Below are 18,579 nucleotides of genomic sequence, written 5' to 3'. Positions count from 1 at the left end.
GTGTTTTTGATGTTTGATCATTGTTACGTTGGAAAAAACACTGAAGTTTAAGATAGAGGATGTGGAGAGCTGCTTCCAATTTTTAAAAATTGGTTGGAGACCCCACAGTATGGTTACTAAGAAGGTAGTATTATAAATATTCTATTTATATATTCCTTATATGATATTATATAAGTTATATTAGTTGTAGGATTCTTGGTTTGTCAGTTGGCTAAGGACTTTTTTCATCAGATTATAATTAGTGCTTGTTTCCCTCATTTCTGAGATGCTATTTGATTTTACCAATTCCTATTTTGAGTTATTGTTATGTAGTTTGTAAAATCTGTATTTTATTTTTATCAAAGTAAAGATCACTTTTTTTCAGGCATTCTTCTGTATAGGTCATTAAAAAGAGACAAACAAGCCTTGGCTAAAATATACTATTAGGGACAAGGATTTATGGGAATGTTTCAGTCTTGTTTATTACTGCTTCCTTATTAGAAAGAAACCTTGTATTTATATTATTTTATCCAATGTCTAATAAGAAAGTTACTAAGTTTAGGTTTTTTTTTTAATCAAGTGAGTAAAACCCAAAGTATTTTAGCTATTGGAAAGCCTTGTAAATGAAGCTTGAACGCTTTTATTATTTCAGGAATTCCATGTCTTTCCAACTAATTTTTATTAATCATGTTGATGGTCAACTCTGTCTAGAGTCAGCAAACATGTGCTTTTGCAAGATGTGTTTGTGCACCTGAAAGTCTTACATGTTACATTGGTGCATTGGTTTAATGTTTGCAAACAGAACTTCCTTACCTTCACCATTTATACATAAAGATCACAGAATGTGCCATAGACAAACAGATTCTTGGGATCCATGAGGTTTAATTAAAAATATATATTTCACTTCTCAACTAATGATGAAACTTGACCCTATTTCTGCATGGCTATGTTTTCTTGTTCCTGGTGGAATATTCTGATAGATGGTGATTTATGATGCAGAATTCCATGATTAGAAATCTGAGTGTGTAAGGAAGAACAGTGTTGGAATCTCGTTTGAAATATAAATATGCATATAAACAAGTTTATACGAACATTTGAGGGACTTCAAATTTGACCTGTATCCTGCATCTCAGTGTTGTTTGTTTTGGTTTTTTCTAAACAACTAAATTGTCATGAGTTAAACTTCTGATTATTTTCAGGTAGAAGGTAGAAGCTGTGTTAAATTCATTAATGTTATTGCAAATATTTCCATTATTTTTTAGTATTTTCTGTACAAAGGTGTTATCTTTGTGGAGAAAATGTGTGGATTATAAAAGTACTATGTAATTCCTTGCTAGCTAGAATGTCTTTTTCTTGATAGACTGGCAAAAATTTCAGTTAGTACTTGGGGTGACACTTTTTTCAGTAGCTAAAATACAACTGTTGGGGAGAAAGGTTGTGTAGAAGAAACTGATGTTGAGAGCTCTCCAGCTACTTCATAGGGAAGAAGTGACTTGAAAGCCTGCATTGAATGGAAACATGATTGGGTTTTGGACCTGATGGAAAAAGTGAGTCTGTAAAATGGCAAGGACTTGAAGGAGCATTAACGAGACAGCAAAATCTGGTGTTGTCCTAGTAGTTCAAGTAATTATCAAAAAATGTTTACTTCTGAATATGGAGTTTAGTGTTCGTTCATTCATCAGCCCTCATTAAATCTCATAAGGGGTCAGAACTGTATATTTTATCAGAGAGGCATATTTGCTTTTTATCGGTAGCATAAATGAATGTGTATGCAATACTGAGAACCAAGTAAAATTAAACCACATTCTGCTGTTCTTCTTCAGAAACATTCCTGCGTAAATACTGCAGTAATACTGTCATGCAGAGTGTATCCTTTTTGTTGTATCCTTTTTTTGTGCAATGTTTTCTGTAGCACTCAACTACATCTAAGTTTTGGTACAGAGTAGATGTGGGGAGGAGTTTACATCTTATAGAGCGTGAACTGATCTGGTAATTTTAAAAGCAAAGTGCACTTTTTCAGGGGAAAAATGAAAAATCAATCATCTGTTGTGTGAATAGACACAGTGAAGGTTCCTAGTCTTAAAAGGTGGGCTTCACCTTCTTCTGCAAAGGTCATATAATTTGCTAATTTGTGGTCCAGTTCCTTAGCTTGTGTGAGCTACAAGTGTTCCACTGATATGCCTGGGGCTGTGTCGAGCTCACGCTGAAGATGTTTTCTTGGTTCTCTTTAAATGTAGGTAGTAATAATATGTTGGGTGAAATACATTGCAGAGGAATCCTTAATAATATTAAAGGATTGATGAGTATTTTAGAGCATTTATAATTACTGTTGTCCTGGTATATGAGAAACAATCTGTAGTTGACTTAGTTTGTACATTCCTTACTTTTTTTCTTTTTTCAGTAGAGAAGAAAATCTAACATTATCTCTCAATGAAGTATTTGGAATTGAATTCACTATTAATCACTGCTACCTTTGTGTTGATTTCCTCCTTTTTTTTTTTTTTTTTTAAGATTGTTCTCTGCACTGAGGTAGTGTTGTTGCCAGTAACTTACATTTTTCTTGTGGGTTTCATTTTACATTATTGTTTAACTTCCTGTAATATAAAATTAATTTGGCACTTTTCTAAATACTAAGCATCTTTCAATTCAGTTGTCAAAACGCTACTATTTTCTTGTTGTTCTTATTTTTAATGTGCCTTTGTGATGTTCTAGGTCCTTCGTGCTCCATCTCTTTCAACTATTATCAAGCTGGGGGAAGAAGCAGTGTAATCATCAGGACTCTTGAACTGTGCGTAGTAGCATTTCTAAAGTATTTAAGGCAGAGTATAAATTTTCTCATCTGAAAGATTCCAGATATCTTTAAACTGTCGCAAAACTTATAAAATGCATGTTAGTTTGCTTGTGAAGTCTCTAATAAATTATTTCATTTCTCTTCATTTTGCCTTTTCCTCTTCATTTTGCCTTTAATTTTGTTGTGGGGTTTGGGATTGGGAAAGAATTTTTTTCTTTGAAAAGGTGAACAATCCAATTGTAATTGTGCAGCATGTTCTAGATGATTCAGAGTTGATTCATAAGCACCAGAATTAATACTTCCCTCATTGAGTGTCATTTTATAGCTGTTGGTGTTTCAAGGTGAAAAGATAAAATCTAAGGATAATCTCATTTTAGTGTAAATCTTTTTCTAATCTTGGAGACTAAGCAGGACTGGTGCACCGGCAAGAATTGGTTCTGTGAAATTAAGCTCTGTTTTTTCCTCAGTAATTAACATTCATTGTTCATCCACATCTTGAAAAATATCACTAGTGAGACTAAAGTCAAGTAGCAGTTAAAACAGTGTGGGTGTGGTCCTTGTGTGTTTAATAAAAATCAATGCTGTGGAGGTCACTAAGATTTGTTCCATACTAGGAAGATTAGCGTAACTTTCTGAAACCACGTGGGAAACATTGCAAAGGCATGTACTTGGCAAGAGGGTCCAGTGAATTTAAGGAGAAAATGATTCAGTTAGGTCATAATTCATAGTTGGTGGTGTGGTAACGGGCTGGTGTAAAGACTTGAGTTTTGTCATCATGCCAGCTGCAAATAGCATAAATCACTAGTATCGATTGCTGGACCAAAATAAGTGTCTTGCTGTTTCTGCAGTTTGTATTGGTTTAGCAGATTATTTTAAAATGCTTTTACTGGAATTTTTCTTAGCCCATTTGCTGTGTTCCCACGTGGACTGTGTGGCTTTTAGTTTATCTTATCTCTGTTTGGAATAGTAGACCAGGGTAAACACACCGAGAGAGGAGGTTTTATGAGAACTGAAGGGTTTATGATGCTTAGAAGAGAGAAAGATGTGGCTAAAATAATAATTGGAGTGGTTTGTGGCCATTCCATTATAGATAAAGCTCAGCTGCGTTCTTGGTGGAGTTATATTAAGGAACAAATGAAACATACAAAACACATTCCTCACTATCCTATATTGATAATCTGTTGAGTAAACTTGTATACAGATGAGAACTTTTTAAGGTAAGAAGGCAAAATTTCATTCTTTAAAATCAAATGGGTTTTCGTATGGCCATTTCTGCTGGGTTGGTTGTTGCTTCTTTTCCTCAGAATGTCTGTTCTGTTTGATCTGAAATTTCAGGTCAAAAGATCTCTTTTTTTTTTTTTTAAACAAGTCATTAGGGCTGGTTTCTGAGATCATAAAGAAGTAGTGAATGCAAGCTAATTTCACAATTTTTCTCCATTGACTAAGGGCATATAGAGACAGCAACATTTCTTATTAAGTTAAACATTTGAATACACTCATATCATCATCATTTCCAAGGTGAGGCTGATTCAGATAATGTAACAATCATGAATTTCATTGGCTCCTTAATGTAACACAGGTTTTGTGACAGCAGAAGCTAAATTACATTTATTTTCTATGTAAGTGTGAGCTGTGGACCTTGCTGGAATTTTCTTTGAAAATCAAATTCAGAAGATCATTCTAATTAGCTGTAAGAGATGGAGTTTTAAAAAGCATGCACATTTCTCCCCTGTCCCCAATGTGGTTTTGATGTATAAAGATCATCTTCAGTTCTGGTCTTTTAAGGGTATTTTCCTCAAAAACTTTGCATTTTAGGGATTTCACTATATGGTAGCACAAAGAAATTCGGAGTTTGAGAAAGTAAAAATAATGTCACCTACAAAGTGGAGTTAACATGTAGCATGGTTTCTAGGTAAATTATGACAATACTAACTTGGAAAATTCACTTGGACATTTGATATGAATGCACAGTTTGCATCTTTGTTATCCCTTCATTTTTGGAAGTTGACAGCTAAGAGCAGACCTAATTTCAAACTGAGAGTTGTTTTTCCATTATTGTTTCCTAACATTTCCAACTACTTCCATTTTTTTCCTTAAACATATGTTCCCACTTGATACAAGAGTGAAGAGAACACATTTTCATTGTAAATACTTGGGTTACCTTAAGTAGTTTATGTTGCTGCTGTAGGACAAACACTTGAGTCCTACAGCTCCTACCAAAGTCTGTTACTCCAGCCTAGCAAGCAGATTCTGGTATGAGATCCTTTTGTGTTGTATACAGACCGATGTTTACTCTAGCTCTGGTTTTGATTGTTCCCAGAGAAAAGAAGTATTATTCTGATGATGACAGGCCCTGTGTAGCTCCATTAAAGTAGAGAATACTAGTTAATCCACTGTAGCCCTTAAAGAAGTGTAACCCTTCCTCGTGCTACTTCATTTTAAGTCTGCATCTGGATCAAGACACTTTACAAAGCTTTGGGACTTCAGTTTATTGCACATGAAAAGGTGTATAATAGAGGGAACATGCAGTATGTCCTAATGTAAACACTGACTTACAAGTAGAGAACCAAGCTGTTAAAATCACAGAGTCGTAGAATGGTTTGTAAAGCTCAACCAGTTCCAGCCCTCCTTGCCATGGGCAGGAGTGCCTTACAGTGGATCAGGTTGCTCAAAACCTCATCCAACCTGGCCTTGAACACCTCCAGGGATGGGGCACACAATTTCTCTGGGCAACCTGTGCCAGCGCCTCACCACTCCCATAGTAAAAAAAAAAAATGGAAATTTACCCTCTTTCAGCTTAAAACCATTCCCCCTCGTCCTATCCCTGCACTCCCTGATACAGAACTCCTCCACAGCTTTCCTGTACCCCTCTTTTAGTACTGGGAGGCTGCCGTAAGGTCTCCCCGGAGCGTTCTCCAGGCTGAATAACCCCAGCTCTCAGCGCGACCTCCAGTGGGAGGTGCTCCAGCCCTCGGATCATCTTCGTGGCCTCCTCTAACAGATCCAATGTCCTTCTTGTGCCGAGGACTCCAGCCAGCACTCGACACGGTGCTCCAGGTAACGCTGGGATCAATACTGCCATAAGTGCAGAAAGCAGCCGGCCGAGGGAACTGTCAAAGCAGCGAGGCGGTGCCGACCTCTAGGACCAAACCGCTGGGGGCGGCGTGGGGAGGGGACAGCTTTCCTTTCAGAGCTCGGGAACGCATCTTCCGGGCTGCCAGCCCGTCTCGCATCGACCTGTCTGCCCGTACCGCCCAGCCAGCCGCTGGCGCCCCGCTCCGCCGCGGCGGAAGGGGCCGGGCAGGGCCCCGGGGTCGCCTCCCGGCCTGCGCCTCGCGTCCCGCCGCTCCCTTGCGGGAGGCTCCTAACGCGGCTGTGCCGGTCGGTGGAGCCGAACCCGGGGGAGGGAGCCGCCGGGAGGGCCCGGGAGGCCGCTTCGCTGTCTGTAACAGCCTTTAACGCTTGAGGCTTCGGCTGGCCTGGTCAGACCGCTCGAAACGGACACTTCTGCTGGTGTTTTGGAGACAGCGGCCGAGTTTCACACCGTGCCCTGGCAGAAGGCAGCCTGACCCGAGCTCTCCTTGTCCAAGGCTCTCACAGGGCTCCTCAGAAACAATTCTCTCCCGTATTCTTTATTGTGATCAGCTGTCTTCCCTTTTCTTCCCTAAAGGAATACAGGCCTCCCGTGTTTGGGGTTTTTTGCAACTTTTACGAGCGTTTTGAAGCCAGAGCCTTCACAGTGCGTTGGGGTTGCCAACATCTCCATTCTCTTATTTCTTGTACTGAAGCTAAAGCAGCCGTAAATCTATTTCAAAGAAATAAAAAGATACAGCGAGGCTTCAGACAATAAGCCATGGAGCTGATTGGGTCAAAATATATTATTCTGTCTGCTTCGTGTGCTTAGTACTCTAAGTGAAAATTGCGGATCTGATAAATTGGTTCTCTCATCAGAGGAGATCAAACTTTCCTAGCTTGTTTTCTTTTAATGTATATTCCTTCTGTCAGGGCAAAGCAACATTCTTTCGTGAGAATGGAAGCACAATGAACACCTGCCTATGGCTGAAATTTCTATGTATACTTTGCTGAGGATCTACAAGTAAATAATTTCATCAAAATTACTTTGTTTACAAGCAAAAATAAAAGTTAGACTTATCAAGTAATTCATTCTAAGTAACTGTGGCTGCCTGGCAAGTACAGTGACAGCTGATAACAACAGGCTTTGGGGCGCACAGGTTCTGTGCTTTATAAACTGGCATGTTTTGTGATTTAATTTCCTCCCCAGGGTGCACCTCTGCTGAGATATGGATCATCCTTTCATTGAGATAAAAACGAGGGATAGTGTTGTAGAAATTACGTACGATTTTATATAAACTTTTGTTTGGTATCTGTACCACAGCAGGCTGATGTTTTCAGTAGTGCATTCCCAAATATGTATTGAATCAGGGAAGGGTGCAAGTTTTTTCCATGCAGCAAGCCTGAAGGCCCTTGTGTTCTTTTTTAAGCGCTCACTAAATTCTTTGGTGTTTCTTATCATCCCTCTTTGCGCTACCTTGTTGCTGTGTTAAGATATCTTTTTACAATGACTAGATGCTTACAGGGAAGTATCAACATTCTGTGTTTTGTTATTGAAGGGGAGTAGTGTTCCAACCTTTTGTTTGCAAAAGATCTCCTTGTAGGACTTCTTTGTATCTCAGACTCTCTAAATCAGCTTCTGACTTCTGGAAGAGTGCAAAATGAATTCCTAAATAGTGCAATGTAAACCTTGATAGAAGTAAAGTTCCTGGCTTTTCTTACCAGAGGGTAGTGCAGCTGTTTTTTCTCCTTTAGGGAGCTCCTTCAGTGCGTTTTACAGAACTCTGTACCTGGATGCCTAGAGGGAGATTGCTTGGTTATGGAGCTTCACAAGCACTTCAGGCTCTGCATGTCATTGTGCTCTGCAATCTGGGAGAAGAGTATATCCAAATCAGTTGTACAGGTGTACAGAGATTAAACATTGAGCATTTCTGGACTTGAGTCAGTTTAGTCTCTTCTGCATCTGAGAGATCTTCCAAGGTTAGGGGTATTGTTTGAATGATAGATATTATATATATCACGAACAACATGCTCACATAAGTTAGACCTTCAAAATATCTGGGGTTTTGTGGCAACTCACAGTAAGAAACACGCTGATTCTCCAAGGCCTTGTCCGAGTATGGAAAAGTCATAGTAATACATTTTTTAAAACAGATGCCTCTCAAGGATAGATGGGAATGTAAAATATTATACATTAGAATGAGAAATGAAATGTTTGTTTCCTCTATCTTTTGGGCTTTATACTAATAAAATCACAACTTTTGGATGTTAGAGACAGCCTGCATTAGACAACATCTGAATTTTAACTCCAAAGAAACAAAGTTACAATTAGCATGGGGAGTTGATATAGCTTAGATAGAATCCAGTTCTCCAACAAAATGACAATCAAGTAAAGTTAAATAAATGTGATGCCAGAGATAGGCATTTACTTTTAAATGTGTATTTTGTAATGTGTACTTTACCCTCTTGCAGGTACATAAATAGGCAGTAAGAAGAATGCAACTGATCACAGAGCACAAGATGGGTGTCTGTTTTCTTCTGTTAATTATAGGGGTTTGCTGGGCACAGTACAACCCTAATACTCTTTCTGGGCGGACGTCTATTGTGCACCTCTTTGAATGGCGCTGGGAGGATGTTGCTCTTGAATGTGAACGCTATTTAGCTCCTAATGGATTTGGAGGAGTTCAGGTAGGTCTGTTCCTGTCTGTAGGTTGTAAAATTGCTGCATAGGTGGTAATTTGTTTTTCTGAGAAAATGTTTAGTTCACCAAAGAACAAGTACTGAGAAAGACAAATAGGTATTTGTAATGAAAGTAGTAAATGCTGACAAATATATTCTTCAGCCATCATCATGTAAGTGTGAATTTTATTTCATTGCTCCAAAGTGCCTGTTTTGCACTCTGTGCTACTACATTTAGATGAATTAGAATTGCATATAACTGGCAAATCTTTTTTTTACTGCTGAGAAGAGTAACCTGTGTTTATCTGCTTGATATTATTTAAGTCAAAGGAAGCTCTTAAGAGCTGGATAAACATAAAATGAAACTATGACTGAAAAAAAGGGCTCACAGAGTGAATACCAAAGTGCTGAAGGCTTTAAATAAATAAATAAATATGAAAGCCTGCTAATTGTCTTCACCCAAACTGGTAAGTTTCTCTGTAAAGCCTAACATCCAAGTAAGCTCTTAAGAGGCCATTCTTTGCAGGAACCTGGGGTGAGCAGGCAGAAATGAACTGAGCAGAGTTTCTGCTGGAGGTGTGTTGATGTGAATCCGTGCCATCTGAACAACACACGTGTGTTCCTGTGAAACCATTAGCATCAGAGGGGTGGGGTAGCGTGGCTGGAGAACAGTCATCTATTAAACTATTCCAGTTTGTTTGTCAGATTGCTCAGGAAAACTTGGTGGGAGAAGTCTGCCTGTCTCTTGTCACCCAGGAGTGTGCAAGGTAGCCTGAGTGAGAACTTTCCCATAATTTTCAAATAACACACTTTTTCTTTGTAGCCTTCTTTCCAGGCATGCAGACCTGATTGATTTTAAACTGATTTATTGGACTACGGTCTTGGTTATCCTTTTATTCCATGCTGTGACTGGGTCTCAGAAAGAAATTTTTTCAGATGTAGACTTGCTGTGCTAGTCACAAAGGCATGGCAGCTGCGTTGCATGCAGCCAAAGGATCTTCATAAGAAATGCTGGGATCAAGTGGTTATGCCCAGAGACTTGGATGCAGCAGCAAAAGCTTGTTGCCTGGAAAGAGTCTATAAAAGGAAGAGGTGTAACTTATGTGGAAACTGTGACACCTCACATCAAGAATGCTTTTATCTAAGGGGAGAATGTTATGTCGTTTTTTCTGCAGTCAGTTCCTTCCTGATTCAGGGCTATCTGCTGAAAGTCCCTCAGATTTCAGACCCTTCTTTGATCTCCAAGGCCTATTAATGAAGATAATTAGGATACTATGTCCATAGACATTGTTTCTATAGTATGTTTCTACCTGCTGAAGTTCTTGGCCTATGTCTTTTATTTCCAGTATAAGCAGAGGATAGTGAGGATCTGCATGGGTTAGGTAATGTGAGGATCTTCCATTAAAGGGACCTGGTTTTCTGTTTTTATGTTCTTTCTCTAACAATGCTGGGCAAACAAACAAACCATTAACAATATCCTGTTACCAAGACACACCTTCTTATTCACAGATTTCACCCCCAAATGAGAATGTTATTATTACTGACCCCTCACAGCCATGGTGGGAAAGGTACCAGCCTGTCAGCTACAAGCTCTGCACACGATCTGGAAATGAAACTGAATTTAGAGACATGGTGACTAGGTGCAACAATGTCGGAGTAAGTACTTTGTACCTTCTGGTGTTAACAATGTAAGGATATAAACAACTGTTAATTTAGGAGGGAAGACATGGTATCACTGTAGTGAAGATGTTCTTTTGTCTTTCATAGAATCATAGAATGGTTCAGGCTGGAAGGGACCTTTAAAGGTCATCTAGTCCAACCTCCCTTCAATGCGCATGGACATCTCTGACTAGATCAGGTTGCTCAGAGCTGCATCCAACCAGATCTTGAATGTTTCCAGAGATGGAGCATCAACCACCTCTCTGGGCAACCTATTCCAGTGTTTCACCACCCTCATTGTAATAAATTTCTTCCTTATATCTAATCTAAATATACCTTCTTTTAGTTTAAAACCATTACCTCTTGTCCTATTGCAATAGACCCTGCTAAAAATCTTGTCCTGATCTTTTTGTTAGGCCTCATTTAGGTACTGAAAGGCCACAGCTAGTGTCCCTGCAGTCTTCTGCTCTCCAGGCTGAACAACCCCAACTCTCTTAACTTTTCCTCATAAGAGAAGTATTCCATCCCTCTGATCATTTTTGCGGGTCCCCTCTGGACCCTTTCCAGCAAGTCCATGTCTTTCCTGTGCTGAGGGCTCCACAGCTGGACACAGTATTCCAGGTGGGCTCTCATGAGAACAAAGGGGCAGAATCACCTCCCTCAACCTGCTGGCCACACTTCTTTTGATGCAGCTCAGGATACACTTGGCCTTCTGGGCTGCAAGTGCACATTGCTGGCTCACGTCGAGCTTTTCATCCACCAGCACCCCCAAGCCCTCTGTAGGGCTGCTCTCGAACCCTTCATCCCTCAGCTCGTATTGATACCCAGGGTTGTCCCAATCCAGGTGCAGCACCTTGCACTTGGCCTTGTTGAACCTCACGAGGTTCACATGGGCCCACTTGTTGAGCTCATCCAGGTCCCTCTGGATGGCATCCTGTTCCTGAGGCATGTCAGCTGCACCACTCAGCTTGGTGTCTTGTGCGAGCTTGCTGAGTGTGCACTTGATCTTGCTACCTGTGTCATTGATGAAGATATTAAATATTGATCTCAGTATGGACCACTGAGGGACACCACTTGTCACTAATCTCAATCTGCACATTGAGCCGTTGACCTCTACCTTCTGGACGTAACCATCCAACCAGTTCCTCATCCACTGAACAGTCTACCCATCAAAACCCTATCTCTCCAATGGATGTTGTGGGAGACTGTGTCAAAGGCCTTAGAGAAATCCAGATAGATGACACCCATAGTTCTTCCCTCGTCCAGTCATGTAGTCAGTCCATCACAGAAGGCCACTAGATTGGTCACACAGGACTTGCCCTTGGTGAAGCCGTGCTGGCTGTCTCAAATCACCTCCGTGTCCTCCATGTACTTTAGCATAGCTTCTAGAATGGTCTCTTCCATCATCTTTGCAGGCACAGAGGTGAGGTTGACAGGTCAGTAGTTCCCAGGATTCTCCTTTATACCCTTTTTAAAAGCGGGTGCGATGTTAACTGCCTCTCTGTTGATATGCATGTTGTATCACCATTGTGGTGTGTTAGTAAAGTATTTTAAATAAAATGTTAGGGGAAGCAACAGGAGATAGGGAGGTAGGGCAGGATGTAAAAGAAAGAGAGAACGTTAGTGGCGCCATGGAAAGTAGCTTTCTCAAATTGAAATGTTAATACATTCCTCTAGGTACATATTTATGTGGATGCAGTAATCAACCATATGTGCGGAGCTAATGCTGGTGCTGGCAACCATGCTACATGTGGAAGTTATTTCAATGCGAAGACTGAAGATTTTCCAACTGTGCCATATTCTAGTTGGGACTTTAATGATCGTAAATGTAATTCTAGAAGTGGAGACATTGAGAATTATCATGATATACCTCAGGTAAACTTAGAACTATAAATATATTTTTCACATACATCTTTTCCTGGGATGCGGTTTCTTTGCTCCTCTTTAATGTGAGATATTTTTTAAAAACAAAACAACAACACTCATGGAAAACCATCCAAATTGATAGTAGAGGTTAGCATTGCTATCAGGACTATCACTTCTTAAAGGGGTACTTGAACTAATGGCTTAATTTCAGATTTAGACAAGTATGCCTAGGTACTTTACAAAGAGAGTTTTGAAGCTCATAAAACCTACTTAGGGTTTATCTTGTTTGGGTATTTTCTGTTGTTTTTTTTTTTAAAAAAAAATTAAGAGTTATTTGCCTTTTATTGTAGTTTGGAAGTTTTCTTTGGTCTCAGTTTCAGAAGATAGAGATTAGAATTTCATGAAGAAAAATAGTAATGCTAAAATCTTGAAAATCAACCTTCTATTTAAAGATTTCTCTTCCTAGGAGCCTGTCTGTTTCTTTATATCAGATTACAAGGTCAAGACTTCAAAACTACACAGAATGAAAAATTATTTTTATAAAGATAAATACCTGTCTTTCTTGAATAGTAACTTATGCCTTTCAAATTCGTTTGATCTTTCCTGAATCTGAATTGAGGGGAGAGGGGTTTTGAAGAAATGGCAGAAGGAGAGGAGGCTTTAAAAGTCCCTGAATTCTTGATCAGTTCTAGAGAAGCATGTTTATAGCCAATTCTTTAGGACAGTTTGCAGCATAGGCTGATGCACCTTGCTCTCTTCAGGCAGGTGTGCATGGCTGTGGAAACTCATTGTAAGAGTTATTTAGAGAAACTTTTCAGTATATTTGGTGCATGTTTAAAGTATTCTTTTAGTGAAAATCAATCCACATAATTTTGTATTTACAGAAAATAAAGGCAAAGAGGGAACAGAAAACAATAGTTTAATGTTTCATAAGGTTCTAACAACTCAAGATTTTAAAAATATTTAGAAATAGGATTTCTAGAAATCTTTCCTACATCAGAGAAGAAATGAGTGCACTTGAAACAGTAATGAATCTGTTCCTCAATACAGAACACATTGGAGTAAAAATAATTTTTTACTTATATTTGCATTAAATGGCTGAATATATATTTAATGGTTTGAGACTTTTACAATCCTTCAGCATCTACAGCTGTGCAAGCTGGGTGAATGCAGATTTCTTAGCGCTTCTTCTGTGGAGTTGACTGTCCAGGCCAAAGATATGCATGGTGAACAGTGGCTAGTAAAGGCTTTATTTGGCATTGTAAAGTAGGTAACAAAATTCAAAATATGTGCAGAACACTACAGTTTATTAGGTGAAATATATTTCATTTCAGAATTTTCATATAGGTCCGAGACTGCCGCTTGGTTAGCCTGCTTGATCTGGCCCTGGAGAAGGACTATGTACGCTCAAAAATTGCTGAGTACATGAACAACCTCATCGATATTGGTGTAGCAGGCTTCCGGATTGATGCTGCCAAGCATATGTGGCCCAAGGATGTGAAGGCAATTTTAGACAAGCTGAAAGATCTAAATACTACTTGGTTTTCTGCAGGAACTAAACCTTTCATTTACCAGGAGGTAATTCAACTGTACTTCACAAATATATTTTTATCAGGCACAGTATAGACTCAGTCCCTCTCTAGAAGTGATGCTTTGCTTGACCCTGGGCCCAAGCAGCTTTCAGACTCAGGATCTATAGAAATTGTCATTTATATTTAATAGCCATAATTTACAAAGTTCTAATCTGCCCACAAATGGTAATTTACGTGCAAAGTGCCCCAGTTGTTTTGGACTTTCTGAAACTAGGCAACCTGGAAATCACACCTAGGATGAAATTTACTGCATCAAAATTAGCGTAAAAATTCTATTGGTTTAAAAAAGAGATTTTACTTCCCTGAATTTTAATTTCTGAGTAATAAATTGCAACAGAAGATCTAAATGATGTTTACGATTTGAAACTTTATTTTCCAGTGGCATAACCACATTTACTTGACATTCTGTGTTTGTGTTTTACGTTTGAATAACAGATCCTAACGAGACCCAAGAAGTAGATAATCGTTGGTTTCCGTCAGCAGAAGCTAGACTTGGTAGACATGTTTTATTAAATTAGTATGTTGCCTGCAAGGTCTAGGGCAAATGGTGAAACATTCTTTAGCTGCATGGTGAAATGAGGTTAACCATGTGCTGGAAGCAGAGGCATTACTAGACTAAATATAATGTAGGTATGGCCCAACCCTTAATTTTGCAGTAGTGGTCAATCACGGTAAGGAAATTTAGGATGAAGGTGGAAAACAAGTTCACAGCTAGGCTGAAATAAAATGAAGAAAATAGCTTTAAACACAGTTTTGCAAGTAACCCAAATAATGTACTTGGTTCAAGTAGTGTCTCTTGCTTAAAATAATGTCTAAGGGCAAAGTCTTTTACTTTTTTGAGTTCTTTAAGTAGTAAGGAATGCTCTATCTTTCCTGTACCAGGTAATTGACTTGGGTGGAGAGCCAATCAAAGGCAGTGACTACTTTGGAAACGGGCGAATAACAGAATTCAAATATGGTGCAAAACTGGGGACAGTGATCCGCAAGTGGAATGGAGAGAAGATGGCCTACTTAAAGTAAGGGTGAGGATGCTCTGACTTGTCTGGGATACACTGTGTGCAACAGTTGTCAGGGTGGCTTCAAGTCTCTGTGTTTTTGTCTAGGAACTGGGGAGAAGGCTGGGGCTTTGTGCCTTCTGACAGAGCCCTGGTGTTTGTGGATAATCATGACAACCAGCGAGGACACGGGGCTGGTGGAGCTTCCATTCTGACGTTCTGGGATGCCAGGTAAGGGGTTGCTCTTGTGTGGATGATGCTTCCTCCTCTGCTTGTTTGTCTTATCTGTTCTCTGGCATGCTTTGTCTTTCCATTTGCCTCATTACTTCTTTTGTCTAACAAACAGGCTTTATAAAATGGCAGTTGGTTTCATGCTTGCTCATCCATATGGGTTCACACGTGTGATGTCGAGTTTCCGCTGGCCAAGATATTTTGTAAATGGGCAGGTAAGCTTGTACTGCTGAAGATACGTTCATGGTGAGTAAGGATCAGCACAGGGCCAGAGAAGCAGCCCTGTGCACTTAAATCTGTCAAGCGATTTCTTAGTCCTGTGTTGGATCTGGCAGGTGGAAATGTGATGCTCCATCTAGCTTCTCTACAAAGAGGCTCTGCATTTTCAGTGAGAAGTTTAAAACGTGTCTTTTTACTTACAGGATGTCAATGACTGGGTTGGGCCACCAAGTAACATGGATGGCTCAACGAAGCCTGTTACAATCAACGAAGACACTACCTGTGGCAATGACTGGGTTTGTGAGCATCGCTGGCGTCAAATAAGGTAGGATACTGTGGAGAAGAAATAAGTAAAAGCAGTTGGTTTAGCTCATGTTCCTCATGTCCTTAGAGCTCTTGCAGCCCCAGTGACAGCCGTTCCTTGCATTTTCAGGAACATGGTTATCTTCCGTAATGTGGTGGATGGTCAGCCTTTCTCCAACTGGTGGGACAATGGCAACAATCAAGTAGCTTTTGGCCGTGGTAATAAAGGCTTCATCGTTTTCAATAATGATGACTGGTAAGTAATAGTGGAATACATTATAATTCTTTTAGTTAGCAGGGAAGACTTTTAAGGTGTTAGGCCTTGTACTCTGGTCTTGCTATTTCCTAGTTCTTAGAGTTAGCTTTATCACTGAAGAGCATGGTCCACCAGCAACACAAATGAGGGAACTCAAAGACTCAGGAATATGGTCCAAAAGTGCCAGCTGTAAAAGCTGCGTTGCAGTGTTGAATGCAAGAGTGAGATGATTTAAGAGAACAGGAATGTGTCATGTCTATAATAATTAGAAGTATGTTGGGGTAATGTGCAGTTTGAAGGATGAAGTTTTTGAGTTCTCAGTTAACTCTGTCTTCCAGTCCAGTGTGCTGTGCATCACAACAGTTCCTTTTGGACATCCTGCTATGGCTTGAGAGGAATTCTGTTAGGGCTGAGAGTTTTTTAAGCTATTTTGATATGTAATTCTAGGGTACCATGATGTCAGGAATACAATATCTGTGTGGAATCTGGCATTTCTCAAGTATGTTTAAGGTCATTAAAAAACGGTTTACTAACAGAGACAGTTGCAAGAACTTTTAATGGGATAACCTAAAAAAGCCAACTGGGGTTTGGTGGGGAAAAATGAAAATTGCACTAGAGTGAAATTTGAACTGCTGGAGATGAAATCTCAGAGTTCCTGGAGAGTGAGAACACCCAAGCTTCCTGTCATTACTGTTAAATATGCAAGTATTATTATATTAATTAATTTATTTGTATAATTATTTTTCTTCATTGTAAAGCAGTATGTTTCTGTGTGATTAGAACCAACTTCCCTTAAGTGCCCATAAAGTAGAAGAGCTCACATGAAAAATTATATTAACTAGTGTGTGTTGGCCAGCCTTACGGCTCCTACATGCACCATGAACATGTGGTGTTTTTCTGGGCTCCTCACTCAGTAGTCCTAGAGTATTTCCATTTTCTAGGAGAATAGATTCTGGAGTGTCCAAAGAAATTTTTGCAGAATAACTCCAGAATTACCTAACATCTGAGAAGGTCTCTAACATGAGTTGCAAAGCATTTGAGAATCCAGGTAAAGCTTATTGCATTTCAATACTTTCCAAAGGTCTTTGAATGTAACTCTGCAGACTGGCCTGCCGGCTGGCACTTACTGCGATATCATTTCTGGGCAGAAGAAAGGCGATGACTGTACAGCAGTTGAAGTTCACGTTGCTGCTGATGGCAAGGCTAATTTCCTCATCAGTAACAAGGATGAAGACCCATTCATTGCAATTCATGTTGATGCTAAATTGTAACCACATCTGTTGTGCACATGTTGTTTCTTCTCTACTGTGTTTTTCGCTAATAGCATCTCCGGTAGTTTCATTGTCTTGGCTCTTCAGCACTGAATGAACTGTGATAGAATGAAGTGTATCAGCTTATATTAATGAAATACTGAATAGCTGCTATACAGAGGCAAGAGCTAGTGGTGCTAGGAAGAGACGGTATACGCCTGTCTGCCTTTGAAAGTGTACTTTATTCAGTTTAAGTACTAATAAAAAATGAAAAGAGAAAATTGAATTTACTTAATTTTAAATTGTGCTGCTCTATGAATAAGTGGAAAAGTAATTCTCTTTGTGGGAAGCTGGTCCAGAAATTAACAGCATGTCCAAATATCAAGAGGAGACAACTTTGTGCTGAAGCACAGTGCAATCCCAATTGATGCCAAGTTATAACTCAGGAGAAAATGTGTTTCTTATTTTGGTCTGTGAACTACTGTTTCCCCCATATGTGATTCCTTGGTATTTGAGCATGACTGATTCTCTGTATCTAGTGAATAATAAATGGCAATCAGATTGAAAAGTAGTGCTTTTCTCTTAATAAATTGGACTGTAACTTTATCACATCATAGCTAGTGACAATGCAGTGGTGGATTTTAAGGCAGTGCAGCGCTCCATTTCCCACAGCACAGAAACATGGGGAAAAAAAATAGAATATGCCACAAAACCCCCAAACAAATATCTGGTTAAGGTAAAATGCAGTATTTCCAAGGCCGATACATGGACACACTTCTGAATCCCAGAGCAACTGCATTGTGGGCAGTCAGCTACAAGCATTGCCTAGACACACAGAGAGTTTATCCAATTCTTGTGACAAACCACACTTAAGGCTGGGTCAGCAGAGGAAGCTGAGCCATATCAATCAATTATTCCAGCCTGTGACATCAGTCAAAGGCAGTGGGTTGCCTGGTTAACAGTCAATTTGTGCCTGTACAAATCCAAAAAGAGATCTTCCATCATGCACCCCAGTGGCTGGCTGCAGAGGAATGTTGACTGTTGCTATTCTAAAGGTGTCCAAGAAGCACTCTGTAGATCTGAACATTGCTTAGGCGTCCTTCCCGTCTTCTCTGCGCCTTCTTCCTCTGAAGGGGTTTCTTGGTTAGTCAGATGCTGCTAGATCTTGTGCGCACATTGATCCTGCAGCGATGTGTTGGGGAAATGCTGCCATTACAGCGTGGTATCAATTGTGTATTCGATTGGCAGAGCTGAGTTATGGCCACATAGGGAAATATAAGAGCAGGCCTGCTTTTTTTTAAGTTTGCGGTGTAATAGCTTGCAAATAAAAGGTTTTCATTTTGTTGTCTAGAACCAACATCCTCCAGTTTTCACAACTGGATTTGTAATGATATTGGGGGATCAGATGGACTAAAGCACAGGATTTTAGAAAAAAGCCAAACCCCTCTGCGGTCTCATCTGCCCAAAGCTTCCACGTCCCCCAAAAATCCCCTGAAAATCAAAGCCATTTTGTTAGGCACCTGTTGTTTTACCATACCAAAAAAAGATGCAACGTTTGAAACTCCATGTTAAATACTTTTATATTGTGTCTGGCTGAGATGGAGTTAATTTTCCTATTGCAGCCCTCATAGTGTTGTGCTTTGAAAAAGGAAAAAGGTAGCTAGGAAAGCGTTGATAACACACCAGT

At 39.7% G+C, this 18,579-nt stretch overlaps 2 protein-coding genes across 4 annotated transcripts in view; both read left to right on the top strand.

Annotated features, from left to right (window-relative positions):
* RNPC3 (RNA binding region (RNP1, RRM) containing 3) overlaps window positions 1-18,579 on the top strand; it is a 205,674-nt gene that overhangs the window by 13,601 nt on the left and 173,494 nt on the right. Inside the window, exon 15 of one of the 3 annotated variants that reach the window (XR_011337878.1) lies at window positions 1,803-2,885. The gene's annotated coding sequence lies outside the window, so the exon portion shown is untranslated. Of the gene's footprint in view, window positions 1-1,802; window positions 2,916-18,579 lie in introns of those variants that run through there. The other 2 variants (XM_069862582.1, XM_069862583.1) reach the window with 2 other exon arrangements.
* On the top strand, window positions 8,315-17,458 carry LOC138723491 (pancreatic alpha-amylase-like). The gene is made up of 10 exons (XM_069862581.1): window positions 8,315-8,530; window positions 10,031-10,177; window positions 11,858-12,055; window positions 13,394-13,624; window positions 14,521-14,654; window positions 14,742-14,864; window positions 14,980-15,079; window positions 15,287-15,408; window positions 15,517-15,642; window positions 16,724-17,458. Exons 1-10 carry the CDS (start codon window positions 8,339-8,341, stop codon window positions 16,911-16,913), a joined length of 1,563 nt encoding a protein of 520 aa, XP_069718682.1. The 5' UTR covers window positions 8,315-8,338; the 3' UTR covers window positions 16,914-17,458.

Source organism: Phaenicophaeus curvirostris, chromosome 8 (assembly GCF_032191515.1).
Source record: "Phaenicophaeus curvirostris isolate KB17595 chromosome 8, BPBGC_Pcur_1.0, whole genome shotgun sequence".
Lineage (NCBI taxonomy): Eukaryota > Metazoa > Chordata > Aves > Cuculiformes > Cuculidae > Phaenicophaeus > Phaenicophaeus curvirostris.
The sequence above is the reverse complement of the archived record's forward strand: the minus strand, read 5'-3'. Positions and strand labels throughout refer to the sequence as shown.